Raw genomic sequence first — 16164 nt, forward strand, 5'->3', positions numbered from 1 at the left:
TGTGGTTGCCCCCTCCTTGGAGGTGTTCAAAGCCAGGCTGGATAAAGCCTTGAGCAACCTGGGCTAGTGGAAGGTGTCCCTGCCCATGGCAGAGGTTTGGAACTAGGTAATCTTTTAGGTCCCTTCCAACCTAAACCATTCTGTCAATCTATGAATCTTTTTGCTCTGCTGTAACTAAAACCCTGAGAGTTTCCTGCAGTGAAAACCCATCAGGCTCCCAGGCTGTGCTATCCCTTTGCAGGGTGCTATACTCTTGATTCTCCTACTTCTGGAGACATCTGGACACAAGATGGTTGCCCACTGCTCTTCTACCCATGTGAAAATGCTTGCCCTTAATATATTAAAAATAAAATAAATCCTCAAGCTTCAGAAAGGAATCCCCAAAGACTCTTCAGCAGCATGAGAAAAAACACTCTACTAGAGCTGTTTTACTTTGTCTAGATGTCTTCCTGCCTTAGTTCTCCTATTCTTCAGCATTTTTAGGCTTCTAATAGTTTTCCACAAATAAACCCCCAAAAAATCCAGTAGTGCCCCTGCTGAAGAATGTTTGCTCCTCCCTTGTTTTAATCTAATTTGGTACTTTTGGCTGAAAAGAAGCTAAAAATTTCTGGTCACCTTGGACCTGTTTTGTCAGACAATGCTGGCTGCTCCTCAACTGCCATCAAGAGAGATTTCATCAGGACATAAAACCTCCCATCAAGTGTTCCAGAGCTGTTTTCTGCCCTAGATTTCAGGCCTAAAAGTAGCTGAAATATGTGGCAGACAACATTTTGTCCTCAGCCAGTGGATTTCAATAGAAAATTAAAAGCTTAATGACCCTTACTGCAAAACTTATGCCAGGTTTAAGAACTCCTTCTGTCACAGAATCACAAAATCGTTAAGGTTGGATAAGATCTTGAAGATCATCAAGTCCAACCTTCTACCCAACATCTCCATGACCACTAGACCACGTCCCAAAGTGCCACATTTACTTGTTTTGTGAACACCTCCAGGGATGGTGACTCCACCACCTCCCTGGGCAGGCTGTTCCAATGCCTTGCATGCCACCTTCTGTGGCTTTTCTGCTCTGTTTACACTGAGATGAACAGATAAAATGAATTGCATACCCTGAAGTCCCACAATAGAGTTGCTGCCTGCTCCCTGGAAGTTTTTAAGGCCAGGATGGATGTGGCTCTGGGCAACCTGATCTAGTGGGAAGTGTCCAGGCCCATGGCAGGACGGTTGGAACTAAATGACGATCCTGGAATACTGCATCCAGTTTTGGGTTTCCCAGTTCAAGAAGGACAGAGATCTACTTGAGAGAGTCCAATGGAAGGCTACAAAGATGATTAAGGGATTGGAGCACTGCCCTATAAGGAGAGGCTGAGAGACCTGGGGCTGTTTAGTCTGGAAAGAGAAGCTGAGGGCTGGGGGTCAAGAGGGAGGGGACAGGCTCTGCTCTGTTGCACTCTGTGACAGAACAAGGGGCAACGGTTATAAAGTCCAGCACAGGAGGTTCCACCTCAACATGAGGAGGAACTTCATCAATGTGAGGGTCACAGAGCACTGGAACAGGCTGCCCAGAGAGGTTGTGGAGTTTCCTCCTCTGGAGACTTTCAAGCCCCATCTGGATGTGTTCCTGTGTGACCTGTGCTGGATTCTATGATCCTGCTCTGGTAGGGGGGTGGACTCAATGATCTCTGGAGGTCCCTTCCAACCCCTAACATCCTGTGAGCCTTGAGGTCCTTTCCAACCCTGACAATTCTGTGAACTAAGCAAAATATCTTAGGAGACAGAAAGAAGGCAGAAGTTCTTCACAAACTCCTCAAGTAGCTACAATCTGGATTTCATATACAAGTCTAGATATTACTGCAACAGAAAACACAGACTTTCTGCTCAGACAAAACATCTGCAGCATCAGCTCTTCCCCCCCAAAAATGATCCTTTCATTAGCACTCATCCTCTTGGAACAGCAGTCTTGTGCAAGAGCCCTCTTTCCCCCACTCCCCCCCCATATTGTTGTCCCAGCACATATTTCACCAGGCCAACTTGTTAAAGCACCAAATATGCAATTATGCAAACTAATTAGCTCATTTTGTTACTGGAGCTTTGGACAATAAAGCTTGGAGAAGCATTTCAGTAACTTCCAGAAGAATGACAGTTCCTTGTAGCAAATGCTTCATCATCCTATTGAACGTTTCTTTTCTGTAGTAGGAAGTATGAAGTGATTTTCACAAAGCAGCAGACATCCTCCCCAGCAATGCTCTTACTTTTCTCATTCATTCAGAAGAGGAGAGAAGCCTGATGTTAACAACTCCACTTAGTAAGTGGAGACTGATTATGCAAAGGAGAGGGATTCAACAATCCCAAGCGTCTGGATTTCCCCCAGGATCCCTGTGGCAGAAACCTCCAGCACTGCTTTCATCTGCCCCTTCTACAGAGCTGCTTTCCTAAATCCCTTGCTAGCTCTGGGTTTGGTCCTCTCTGGGCAGCTTGAGGATGATGGCATCAGAGCAACTTTGAAGGCTTGTCTACACAAGTGTGTTTAGACCACCAGAAGAAGTTGAAGGTTGTATGTAAGTCTGACTAACTGCTACTACATGATGGAATAAAGCCTAATCTGAAACAGATTTACTGATGGCAGGTTTTAAGTAGTTAGGGAGGCAGCAAAGCTGGTGAAGAGCCTGGAGCACAAGTCTTGTGAGGAGAAGCTAAGGGAACTGAGGTTGTTCAGCCTGGAGGATGCTGAGGGGAGACCTTCTGGCTCTCTACAACTACCTGAAAGGAGGCTGGAGTGAGATGGAGGTTGGTCTCTTCTCCCTAGTAACAAGGAACAGCAGTACAAGAGGAAATGACCTCGAGTTGTGCCAGGGGAGGTTTAGGTTGCACATAGAATTTCTCCACTGAAGGGGTTGTCAAGCCCTGGAACAGGCTGCCCAGGGTAGTGGTGGAGTCACCGTGCCTGAAGTGTTCAAAAAAATGGACTTAAGGACATGGTTTAGTGGTGGACTTGGCAGTGTTAATGGTTGGACTCTGTGATTTCAGAGGTCTTCTCCAACCTTCATGATTCTGTGAGCCACAGAAAAGGTTGGTAGCCATCACAACCAGCCGTGCTGCAAGCACTGCTCAGGAGCTGCACCATCACTGCATGCACCACAGTGCATGAACAAGGCTGCACAGGTCCCTGGAGGATGGGAGGAGTGACAGGATTCCCAGGAAAAGGCTGTGGGTACTTGTCACATGAGAGAGGCCTGGTGTGACTCATGCTCTAGTGACAGAGGTCACCCAGTGATAAATCACTCTGCAAGAACAACTGTCCAGCTACCCAGCACAGGACAACATGTACCTAATGAGCCATCAGCTCTCAAGATTCCTCCTCCCCAAATCCACTTTGCTAACTGGTGACAGTGCATAAACTGGATGCAGACAGAGGCATCTCCCAGTTCTGAGGGTGGATAAGCAGACACATTATGCCCAGTTGTCTTCAAACGAAGTTTTCAATTAGCTAGCTCTCCTCTATGCAACAGCAGGTCATAATGACCAACACCTCAAAGCAGCTAGGCAAAACAAGAGGAAGTTTCACTCTCCTCTGAATCAAAAATGGTGTAGAAGCATAAAGAAAGAAATGCTGTATCTGTGGCAAAAGAAGAAGGAGAAGAAAGAAACTGAGCTGTCTCTCCTAAATAGAAGACTCTTAAGCACAAACACAGTAATAAAACTGTGAGGGTTGTGAGACACTGGAACAGGTCACACAGGCAGATGGTAGAAGCCCCATCCCTGGAAATTTTGAAGACCAGGCTGGATGGATCTAGCGTCAAGTGTCCCTGCCCATGGGTTGGAACTAGATGATCCCTGAGGTCCCTTCCAACTCTGACAATTCTATGAAAACTCAGAATCACAAGCATCTATAGAAAAGTCATACTCTCTCCAGATCATAGAGATGATTCTGGATGAAAACTGACCGAAGGAACCATCCAGAACAGTGGATTCTTCTTATCCATCAAGCCTCTGCAGGACTCCCACCACGCAATTCCAAGAACAAACGAAGATGTTTAGTCAGGCTGGGTACAACAAACTGCATACACTTCCAAGCCCATTGATCTGTTGTTAGAGTCACCACACACTGACTTCCTTGTTTAAAACTTACAGAAAAAGCCTGAGACATAAAAAAAAGGAATGAGAGTGATGTGGGTTTCATCAGGGCAACTCCATTTCCCCTGGCTGAAGCAAGCAAAAGAACCCTGAAGGGTCCAAGCACACAGCTCAGCAACTGATGTACCTTGATTGTCCCTCAGTTGCTCTTCACAGAACAATCTCTGCCTGGTTACCACGATTTTTGGGGTTGTGGGGTCATTAGGAACACCCAGGTGGAAGGATGAACAATTGTTCAAGGGTGCTTGGGAAAAGCACCAACTCTGAGGACAGGCATCAGTCAGATCTTCCAAGTGCCACATCCCTGAAACAAGCTGAGACTAAGCCAGAAGAGGAATTCTGCTAGCACCAAGGCAGACAACAGCAGATGAAAATGTAAGTCTGGCCACAAAATAACATTATCCTAACCTGTCAGTGATTAAAGGACTAGCTAAAAATCAGGCAAGGACTGTAGGGAGCTGTGCAACAAACCCCAGCTCGACTTCAGATCTGGAAGCAACTACACTGTCCTCCGAAAGAAAGCATTTATGAGAAGGATAGCTCCTAGGAAACAAAATAGCCTCAGCAGCTGACTTCACATATTAAAAGGTGACCCACAAAATACCAAGATACCCCTTAGAGGTTGACATATGCTAGTTCTTAACTAAGTTACATCCTACAGACCCATGTGTCTCCACCACGCAAACAGCTCCGTCAATGTCTGTTAGGTGATGCTCAACTTGTTAGGGCTGTAGCACTGTCCCCTGAAGTGCCCTCAACAGAGACCTTTAACAACAGGTTGAAGGAGCAGACAACTAAGAGCATGAAGTGTTGGTAACAGTTAAGACCACATGCAGCTCATGGCTGAGTTTGCCCTATGTGGTGGGGCACACCACAGTACCATCTTTAATTAACATTATGGCTCTAGCATCCTTCTGGTTTCCTCCCTACAGCCCTACCTCCAGACATCTTTTCCCACTGATTAACAAAACTAAACTCATATTCTTTTTTTGTCCCAAGACTCAGTGGAGTGCAGGGAACACACACAAGTAACTGCTAACTGTGAGAACATCTTAGACGGTGATAGTGCAAAAACCAAAAACCCCAAATACTGCAGGACTGAAAATACAGGAACTTAATGAAATACGGCTCTTTAGCAAGGGCAAAATGAGAGCTGAAACTGTAAATCAGAGACTCTTACTGAATTATTAAAAGTAACCATACCTAAAAAGAAGGAAACAGAAAGGTACTGCTCCAACTCTGTTTGAATGACTAAATCTTTTGTCTAAATTCTTGATGAAGTGGTGAGGCCCAAAGAAAATGAAGTAAAACCTCTGACACAGTACAGGTTAACCTGATATTCAGGTATTCCTCATCAATTAAGCCTTCACTTTCTCCAAGTAAATTCCCCTGGTGATCCTGTGTTTGACCAGGAACTGCATTTGCTCTGAAAATGAAGCAGCCATTGCACCACCCCAATATCATCTATGGGAAGTCAGAAAAGAAAAAGATGATCTGGGGACAAGCCGCAGCCATCAAACCTCTAGTAAGGAAAGAGGATCCATGGGGAAAACTGGTACTGTCAGCTGCCATTTTAATATAGTTTTAATTCAGATGCAACACTTCTCTTCCTCAATCCAGTTCTGTGATGTCTGCAGCAGAAGAGATTTTCAGCTCTTTAAATTCATCAGCTTATAGTCAAATACAATTTCTTAGTTGTAACTGCACGAGTAGAAACCCAGCATCTTCTGGGAGCAAACTGAGGTCTGGCAATCTTTAGTCATGGCTAGAACAAAGTCTAATGAGTAGAAACTGTAGCTCCCTCCCAGATGTGGCAAAGCAAGCACTCTGAATCGATTTAAATCATGCCTGATGTGCTCTCCTCCAGAGTTCACAGCACATTCAGCTGAAAGAAGCCCGTGCTGAAGACTCTGCTTTGTGAGCAGCAGCCGCTCAACAGCAGACAGGAAGTTCAGCTGCCTTAGAAGAGAGATGGAGAACAGCAGTGTGAAGGGGAGGGGAAGTAAAACAACTTCACACACTCCACCAGTGCAGTGGCTGGTATTGAAACGACAAAAGAGGATACCTGAGAGCTATATAAACATCTCAAATAACAAACAAAATCCTGGGACATTATATCTTGTGCAAGAATTACACAGAATGAATCATGTGAGGAAAGCTTGATCTGACAGCTCTTCACAAAACAAGGGGACTTGCCATAAAAGTAGGTTTTGAGTCCACACACACACACACTTAAGCCTGAAGTTCACAAGGTACCTGTATAAAGCCAGAGTAGAAATTAGAGAATGTCAGTAAGCACAACAAAATTAGTCTAAGTAATTAATGATACCAAAGAACCAAGATGAAAACCGAGCTCTCTGTCCCATCCCAAGTGTTCAATGAAGTGAGATTTCAGGCCATGTATTCCACTGTTACACTGTCTCTGAATTTCTTAGCAACATCCATTCACCTATTCTTTAAAACCCCACCAAACAGGGTATCAGCTGACAACACAAAGGATGAGGAAGCCTTGGTATGGTTCAGATATCCAGAGCGAGGACATACACTGAATTTGATGTCCCCCACAATCACAGTGAAAAACAATGTTCTATCAGTTTTACAATCCAGGGACCTATTTTTAGTACTACTTTGTCTTTTGCTATATGACAAACCTGAAAAATTGCTCAAACGTGCAATTAAATTTGCTGCTGGTAAGAGACAGCGCAGAATCTTTAAAACTATCTCGAGAAAAAGAGTTAAGGCTTGAGTTTAAAGCAAGTAGAAACATTAAGTGAACACTTGGCTACCCAACTCTTGAATTAATGAAGAGAGGGTATCCACCAGAGGCTTAACCCAACCATTGTAAGCATCAGATGCCAGCCAATTAAAAGGCAAATTAAGCACATGGAAAAACCCCTTGGTTAAGAAATACCAGGGTGAAAAACCTCAAGCCTGTGAAGGAGATGCTCACAGAATCCTAACTCTGACATAGATTCACAAGTGTGCTCCTCTACCTAAAATTCATCATTTAGGAAGCAGCTCCAGCAGTGGTAGCTTTGTCAGTCTGTGTACAAAACTCCTTAGGCACAACGGTGACACACTTCAACTCTGGGTAAACTATTTTGAGCCATCATTTGCTTAGCTAAACACTGAAGCAGAATTCCCAAATAAAAATAATTCTCCTGTTGGTTAAGTTTATCTACATTCTAGATCTCAAACTAAAGCCTGAAATAATAATTAAGTGACAGCTCTCCCACCCCCACCCCCCTACCCCCCTCCCAGCCGTTTTTTATTCATATAATTAAAAACATGCCTTGCTGGCTCAAATCCAGTGATGAACAAACACACATTATGCACTGCCTCCAGAATCAAAGCTCATAAAACAACGTTGCACAGAGCTAGGAAAAATCACATGGTGTTAAAGAGACTGCTGAGGTCTGTGAAAGCAATTCTTAATCAAACCAAGTGACAACAATCTGCAGGGGACCAAATCTCAAGACAATTCGTACGAAGCACTTCAGTGTTTTGTGTTGATAAGGTAAAGAAACACTCTCCCCATTCTGCTGACTCCTCTGCTGAATGAAGCCACTCCCAGAACTTCAGACAAGCTGAGCTCTGGGCAGAGCACTCACATGTGATTTACAGCAGTAAAGTTTGATGGCCAGGGTGAATTTGTGATTTGTTCACAGCAACACTATTCCCATTTATTAGCCTGTCCACCTCTAGCCTCATTCAGACAAAGATCTTCTAAGCATTTTAAGTGAAGCACTCCAGAATTTACTGTAAACACACATAAAACAGGGAGTGGCATTCATTAGGGAGGCTCATGTTCTATTTTAATACACAGCACATCTACCAGGCTCTTCCATGATTAAAACACAAGAAAATGGATGAAGTCGTTCAGTACTTGAAGAACTCATTCAGAGAAAACAAAGTTACAAAAATCATCCCAGTAAATAAAATTAGTTTTGAACTGGCAAGAGAGACCTCAGTCTTCTTACACATTACAAGAAAAATTCCTCATTCAATTGTGAGCCAGAATCAATATTTTTCAGCAAGAGCCAGATTCAATTCAGTTTCCTTAGCAAAGCAGCCAGTACCCAGCACAGCCAACCTCACTCCTTCTCCCCCAATTTGTCAGACTTCTGCAAGCCTCACAGGACTAAATGGAAAACAATTTTTTCTTCCAAAAAGCCTCATTAACTTGAATTCCAAATACCATATCTGCCCTCAGGAATTTTTTTTTTCCTTCCAATCAAGTTTTCCCACCATAGGAAATATTTACCTTCCACCTAGCAGCATTTAAAAGACCCAACATGCCATTAAACCTAAATGTGCTTCAAACATTTCCTGCAGCCTGGTAGGTTTGGTAGCATTAGCTGTTACTTGTTACAAGAGTGGGGGGGGGGGAAACACAACCAAAACGTTTTAGGCAAAAGAATTTTGTAGTCTACTAAAAAAAAAAACCCAAAACTTTTAAATGGAACAATTATAGAGAAATTAGGCTGAAAAAGGAAGGCTCTGGGGACTTAAGTGCTGGTCCAAACCTACTGAGGTCTGCAGGAAATCTCCTAGTGATCTTTGGATCAGTCCCAAAGCATCTACAGTAGCATAGATAAGTGATGGCAGCTAGATTTAAAAGATGTTTTTCCTGTAAAACAAAACCAGCTCTAAGTGATTTCAGGAACTTGATTCAGATGAGACTAAGGCAAGGTTTCTGCCTTTAAGTCTAACACAGCTTTAGAGCAACCATCACTGTCATCGGTAAATGCTACCTTTCAAGAGCATTCTATGGGACAGCCACCTCAGCAAAAAAAAAAAAAAAAGTTCAGAAATCAATTCTGAATGCAAAGCTGCTCCTAGTGAAACTGAGAAACACATTTCATTCCACTAAGCAGCACACTGGACCCTTGCTCTGTCAACTGGCAACCCAAGACCCACTGAAGAAAACCTGTTCAAACTGCAAATTTTCATTAGCCTACCACAATCCACTGGACCAAGTCTAATTTCTGAACCATTTTAGCAGCACTTGCTCCACACCAAATTTCAACTGTTGCCCAGCATTTGATCACCTCAGCATGACAGCAGAAATCAAGTTCTTCAAAACACTAAAAAGCCACCAGCACTGCCCACGTGTTTGTCTCCAGAGATATTAAAGCGAAGCGAAACCAGATTTTATCCTGCCAGCTCTCAGTGGTACTCATGTGACTACCTACACAAAGCCAAACTGTGAAATATTAGTAATAGAACTAATAAAGACCAGCAGCACGGCACACAAATTTCTTTCAGTGGCAACAATTTCCTTCTTACCTTGCCTCCTTCTCTTTCAAAGTCGACATATTCTCGGGTCGGTGTCTGTCGCTGCTCCCCCTGCCAGCTGGCCGGAAAAAACTGGAGAGACAGATTGGTTCCTGTGGCCACAAAAGCCTTTTAGAAAAATCAATACAAACAGGATCAGGGAGCAAGACATTACATAAATTATGCAGGCAGTCATTTATTTTTACATCAGTTTATGTCTTAAGCCAGGCAGCAGAGAGAATACTTAAAGTCAAAAACATGCACTCATCATTTTTCTTTAAGTATTAAGTTACAAACATCTGATTCCATTTTGACAACATTTGCCATTGGCTGCTTTGGATAGAAAATAAAACATGGAATCAATACTTTTCTTCAAATCAGTTTTGCTGACATTAGGATCTGTCCTTTCAGTTCTGTCTGGACGCCCTGCACAGAGACTCAGTACCTGCAACGTTAAAAATTGCCTGTGCTCTTTCAAGAGCTTGCACAGAATCTCTAAAAGAAGTACTGCAGGAGGAAAATGAACTCCTGAGCTTGGCCTTAGTAACAGGTCTTTTTAACAGCAAAGGGCTCCTCTCTCCTTTCCCAATCTGCTTGTACTCAAATACTTCTCTGAACTGAAATGGAGATGCCCCTATTTTATTGTCTGCAGGCAAGCAGCATTGACATACAGCTCAATTAAACTTCACAGGACAAAGTGCTCATGCCACATTAAGACACCAGTGACATCCAAACCAGCAGATGCGGTGCCAGTGGGAAGGAGGCAACCATAGGAATCCTCTACTGTAGCCCTTTGTAAAAACCATTAAAGGGACTGACAACCATAACAGCAAAAAGCAAATGTGGCTTTCAAGTCAGTAATTTTCTAGGTTTCAAAGGAACATACAATTCAGTTTGCTTCATAAACTCTGCATTTATTTGTACATCAACTCCAAGCCACGAAGTCAGCTTGTAGATACCAAATAAATAACTTTTTTTTTTTGCAAGTAGAACTTGGAGTCAGAGTATTTACACCTTTCTCTGCTACACAAATGTCCTAAAAGCATGCAAAATACTCCCACATGCCCTCAAAGTACTCCAAGATGCTCCCCAAAATAAAACTCTACTCTACTCAAAATCCCAGGGTTAAATGTAATTCATGGCAATCAAATAATCGTATTGATTACCACAATCCATTAATCCAGAACACAGGGTTTTTTTCTTAAAAGCAATACAAACATTGCTCTAACAATTTGGCATTTCCTTACAAGCAGCATTTTTCCAAGCAGCCCCAAAATTCAGCAACTTTGTAGCCTAACTGCGCTGCTACCTATGACACAAAAGGTCTCTCTCTATGTTATTTAAGACAGTTCCGGTGGTGCACTGCAAGGCTGTCACAGGATTAATACCTCCCATTTTGAAAGTAGAAGTGCCTTGTCTTGACTTTTTCCCCCTCCACCAAGTGATGCTAATACTCTGCAACCAGGTTCTGTGCCACACCATCCTTCAAAGCAGATTTAAAAAAAAAAAAAAAAAAAAAAAAAGTATTTATTTTTCAAATCTGTCAGGCACATTCTCCTTGTCATTACAATGGAGGAATTGCTCCTACTAATAGTAGGGCTATTGTCTAGGTACATGAGTATTTGTCCTCCCTACAATAAGCAAAGACAAACGTTTCTATCACTGAAACAGCAGCTTCATCAAGGGTACGCTTGCACAAATAGGAGGTACCAAAACTGGGAGGGCTGCAGACCATCCATATCAGGCTGACGAGTTCTTATCACTCCTTTGCTTTTCCAAGTGGTTCTCTTAATGTATCAACAAAAAAATTCACACCATCTCCAGACGTTTTTGACTTGTAAGCCGTCACTATTTAGTTTGTTCAAGAACCTTATCACCTCCTAGCACCTTTAGCTAATATGCCTTTTATACTCCTTCATTTATGCACTTAAAACGCAAGGAGGGAGATCTCAGAATGTGGACCAAGAGGGCACTGCAGCCCTTCAGACCACCCCAGTGTCTGCACATCCCAAGGATACTGGCTCAGAAGCACTCTATTTGCTTTCTGGGAAACCAAGTGAGGCAGTGAGGTGCCCACGTCTCCTTGCTTCTACCTCGGATTTGTGCAGGAGAGCCATGCAAAAAAAATACAAGAGAAAAGAAGAAAATGAAAGTACAAAATCCTCACAGAATCATGCAGGCAACCCATCAGTTATTAATAAAAGCTATATAGAATTATTCCCTGATTTTTGAAGCTTGTTCCCTCCCTTTAAGCCATCCAATTAAGACACTCACATGCTTCTCAAGCCAAAAATCATAGCTAAACACAGAAAAACTTGAGGAAGGTCTCACTAATCTCCATCACTAAGCAAATTAGAAAAGATATTTAAAAAAATCAAAATCACATCATTGAACTTGAAAGTTAAAAAAAAACAAAACAAAAAAACAAAACACACCACAATTTTTTTTAGTATCCAGAGCCTTTTAAAGCTCAATCTAAAATTCCTCCAACTTTGCAAAAAGCTGAGCAGGTAGCACAGGGGTGACCTGACCCCTACGTAGACAACATGAATACATGAACCTTCCTAACAAACAGGTTGTGAGGAATATACTCAACACAAACTGAAGCTGTAAAGTTATGCCAATAAACTCCAAATCTTACCTGACATTTCACAGTTTCTTTCTCAAAGGTAATCATTTTATTTAATCAAGAGCTGTTTGGCAGAACTAACCAAAACCCCACTGCTGGTTCTACACTAAATCCCTAAGCTGCTCTCTGCTTTGGGTTTTTTCTTATTTTTTTTTTTGCCTGCTAAAAAATATGTGAGCTCTTTTTGCAAAAGCTCCCTTTGGAGATAAAAGAATAAATCCTTGATGTCTGGAAAAAACATTCAAAACTGAAAAACCAGTCAAATTGCTAGCTTTTTTTTTTTTTTTTTTAACATCAGTCATTACACACACTCCATTTCTAAATAAACCTGACTACTTGTGCCCCTCTCACAAAACAAAACCAGATGTTTCCGAACAAGAAATTCAGGAGGCTGTTTTATAATTAAGTAGAAGTAAAAATACACAGGGCAGGTATCACTGCCTGCTTCCACGGGGTGAAGTCCTGGCAGAGAAAGGCTTAGAAGTAAAAAGGTGAAACTACAGTGACTCCCCATTTACAGAAATAAAGTAGCTTTCCACTGCAGCCTGTGCAGCTGATTACCATCAGCTACACGTTCTTTAGTTTTTAGGGAAGGACTCGGGTACACTGTGCACTTTCACCTGTCCAGGAACTTCTAACACAAGCAAACTACACTCCCTTACCTACCCATTGTCTCCCTGGTGACTTCTTCAAGGAAGCAAAACACGTACAATGAAAAATGAATGTTAAAAAAAAAAAAAAACAAAAAGGCAAACAACAAACCAACAGTAAAATTAAGAGAGTGACTAGAAAGGGCCTCTCACAAAACAGTATTACAGGTTCTAAGACCACAGATAACAAGCAGGGCTAAAATAAAGTTACTCAGTGAAAGATGACCATGTACTTGAGTGTCTTATCCCCATACTCACAAAAGCCAATGAACAAATCAGCTGCAGTAACTGCTGTGTTTGGATGTGCAGAAGTCTGATTTTCACTGTGCATGAGAATAATTTCATTGGGAGCTGACTGGTAATATCTATACCACGTGGAATTAAAGGATGATCTCAAACCAACCTAGGCAAAAGTAGGGGTTATTTTCTATGGGAATGGAATTTTACCTCATCCTTCATCATATACTCTAAATGAAAGAGAGGTTACTTCTTCATTTCAAGAACAGTGAAGAGTTAAGAACTTCATTCTCATAGTCTGAGCTAATGATCCTGTGGAAGGAACACACAGCAAAAATCAAACCAGGAAATTAACTGGTCGGTTCTTGACTACTCCGAGCCATACTTCATCTCACTTCTCAATTCAGAAGAAAGCAGTCTGTAACTAATCTTAATGAATGAGAAGAACTGGACTGAAGTTGTGAGTTTCAAAGCCTAATTGTCAAAGCCTTTGATCTAGTTCACAAATACACCAAACAGCACATTTAAGACTTTTAGCGAGCATCTTCTGTACAATTTTTACTCATTTCTGAAAGCTACTATTTCCGGGGAGGGGGAAAAAAAAAATAATAAGAAAAAAAAATTAAAAAAAGAAAGTTGCCCTATTGAAATACAGCTTACAACCGTAACACGTGCCCGGGGAGCAGAGCGCACCGGCGAGTGGCTCTGAAGGGAGATTTTCCTCACCTCCCATCACCTCCCCTTAACCCTGCGCTCCAGTCAACCACGCTTTCACCGCCCCAGTGAAAGCACAGCGAGCTGAGGCGTTTTAGCGGAAAAAGCACTGCTCCTGAAGGGAGAGAAGCGCTGCCTTTCAACCAAACCCGCTTTTCCCTCAGCGGCTGAAAGGCGGCAGATGTAATTTTTCTTTTTCCCGAAGGAAACTTTTCCGCACCCTGAGCCCGGCAGCACCCCGCTCCCACCACACCCCAGCGTTCCAGCTTTGCTATTCCCAAGCCTTCCACTTTCAAAGCTCCCTCAAACTTCGTATTTTTTACAAACAAGAAGGAAAGCGGCCGAGGGGCCCGGGAGCGTTGCCCGGCCCCGGCCGTCACCCTGCCCGCGGCGGACAGGCGCCGGCGGCCGCCCCGGCCCGGTCCCGTCGGGCCCCGAGGGGAGCCCGGCGCAACTTACGATCTCGGAGCGGCCGTCGCGGCAGGCGTTCTGGAAGCGGGCCTGCCTCTCCTCGTGGGGCCGGTCCCTGAAGCCGGTGTATTTAATCTGCGGGGAACAGGGCGCGCAATCAGGAGGGGCCAATGCCGGCGATAAGGGGGTAGCGGAGTGCACTGACTGCGCCTCGTCAGGCTCAGCTCCCTCGCCGCGGCTGACGCCAGGCAAGGCGCGGGGCTCCCCCCGGCCCCTCCGCCGAAACTTTTCCCGCGGCGGAGGTAAAGGGAAGCTGCGGGGCGCCCTCTCCGCCGCCTCACCTCGCACTCGCGGCTGAGCTTCCTAAAGAACTCCTCATTCTCGAACTTGCTCCGCTGGTCGGGGACAACCCGCGGCATGGTGGTGGGGCCGCCGCCGGCTGCCCGCCCCGCGCTGTCCCAGCCCCAGTGCTCGCCTCGCCCTTTGTTAGCCCCCGCCGCCGGCGCCCCCCTCCCTCCTGTCTCTCCCTCCTCCCCTCGCCGCGCCGCTCAGAGGAGCAGCAGCAGCCGCCGCCGCCCGCTCCCGCCTCCCCGCTCGCTCTCTTTCCCTCCCTCCCCTCCGACTTCCTCCCCGGCTCGTAAACTCGGCCCGAACAGCCGCACCATTCACAACTCCGCCGCGCATGCGCCGCGGGGACGCGCCTCTGCCTCTCCCTCCCTCCCTTCGCCTCGTCTGAGGCGGGAAGCGGGATGGAGGGGCTGAGTCGGTGTCCGCCCGGCGTCCCTATCGCCGCAGCCGGGCCTGACTCACCCTTCAGGGTTTGAGGAGAGCGCCGTGGCTCCCTCTTGCTTCCCCCCTCCTCTCGTTAACGCGGCTTGTCTCGATGGTTTCCGGCTTCCTGCTTCGAAGGGAGCAGCCTCGGCGATGCCCGCTGCCCCGGTGGCGGCCGTCCCATCACAGCGGGGACTCGGCGGCCTGTCGCGGCCAGCCCCTGCACCTGCTCCGGGCGGAGAGGGGAGAGGCGGCCGCGTCGTGTCGCCCCCCAGCGCCGTGGGTCCGGTGCGGCAGAAAGTGACAGGGCTGGCGTCCCACCGGCCCCCTTCATGGACCAGCGGGAGCTGACCCGCCCCAGGAGGTGCTGTGAAGGGCCGAAGGGTGGTCCCAGAATCGTTGCCTCACAGCTATCAAAGCCCCGCCAACCGAAGGGGGCTGTATCAGTCGCTGCGCCTCCTCAGACCACAAGCAAGGCGCTTGTTCCTGGGGAGAGCCAAGCACCCACTGCTTCAAAGCATGCCTTTGAAATCCGGCTACCTAGAGCCAAAAACCTAGCACTTCAAAAGTTCGTGCTTAGAAAGCATAGCACCAAGGTTGCAGCCTGAAACAGGCTAATTCAACAAAGGAGCTCAGCAGGACATCATCTCTTGTCCCCAAATCCATTTTTTCATACATGCCTTGATGCATTGTTTTCCCACAACAACTCACAGAATCACAGAATTGTTTTGCTTGGAAGAGACCTCCAAAATCATCGAGTCCAACCTCTAACCCAACACCACCCTGGCTGTTAAATCATGACCCACAGTGCCATGTCCACAGGTTTCTTAAACACCTCCAGGGATGGTGACTCCACCACCTCCCTGGGCAGCCTGTTCCAAGGTCTGACTTCCCCAGGTTTTTAGCAGCTCTGCAGTATTGTAAAGAGCAGCTTCACACACACAAAAAAACAACAGTTGGATATTACGATTACCTACTGCCAAGAGAAAAATATTAGAGCGTATTAGATCTCTTGATAAAGAAATGAGGTTTTCTAATCTCTCAGTATTACAATCTTAACTTTACACGTACTCATGCAAATTGGAAGAGGGCAATGCTGAGGTTAGCCAGAAGGCATGATCTGAATCAAGTATGAGCAAATTAATATAAAAAAAGAAAAAGGAGGGAAGCATCTGGATCTCTTAACTAATTGTGTGTAAACTTCATAAAAGAACAAAACTAACATTTTCTTGCTAAGCATAGACAATATTATAAAAAGATATGTAATACATACTGCAGATTGAGGCAGTAACTCTGTATGTGTTTAAGCTGAATCTTCCCAGTTTGGGAACATTACCAAAACAC

At 44.8% G+C, this 16164-nt stretch overlaps 1 protein-coding gene across 3 annotated transcripts in view; it reads right to left on the reverse strand.

Annotated features, from left to right (window-relative positions):
* The window catches only part of CBFB (core-binding factor subunit beta), a 49067-nt gene extending 34599 nt beyond the window's left edge, over positions 1 to 14468 (reverse strand). For 2 of the 3 annotated variants that reach the window (XM_054389731.1, XM_054389728.1), the window contains exons 1-3: positions 14391 to 14468; positions 14098 to 14184; positions 9421 to 9537 (exon numbers count right to left, since the gene is read on the reverse strand). In XM_054389731.1, the coding sequence (XP_054245706.1) occupies positions 9421 to 9537; positions 14098 to 14184; positions 14391 to 14468 (282 nt within the window). The remainder of the gene's footprint in view (positions 1 to 9420; positions 9538 to 14097; positions 14185 to 14390) is intronic. The other variant, XM_054389729.1, reaches the window with a different exon arrangement.
* Between the last annotated feature and the right edge of the window lie 1696 nt (positions 14469 to 16164).

Source organism: Indicator indicator, chromosome 19 (genome assembly GCF_027791375.1).
Source record: "Indicator indicator isolate 239-I01 chromosome 19, UM_Iind_1.1, whole genome shotgun sequence".
Taxonomy (NCBI): Eukaryota; Metazoa; Chordata; class Aves; order Piciformes; family Indicatoridae; genus Indicator; species Indicator indicator.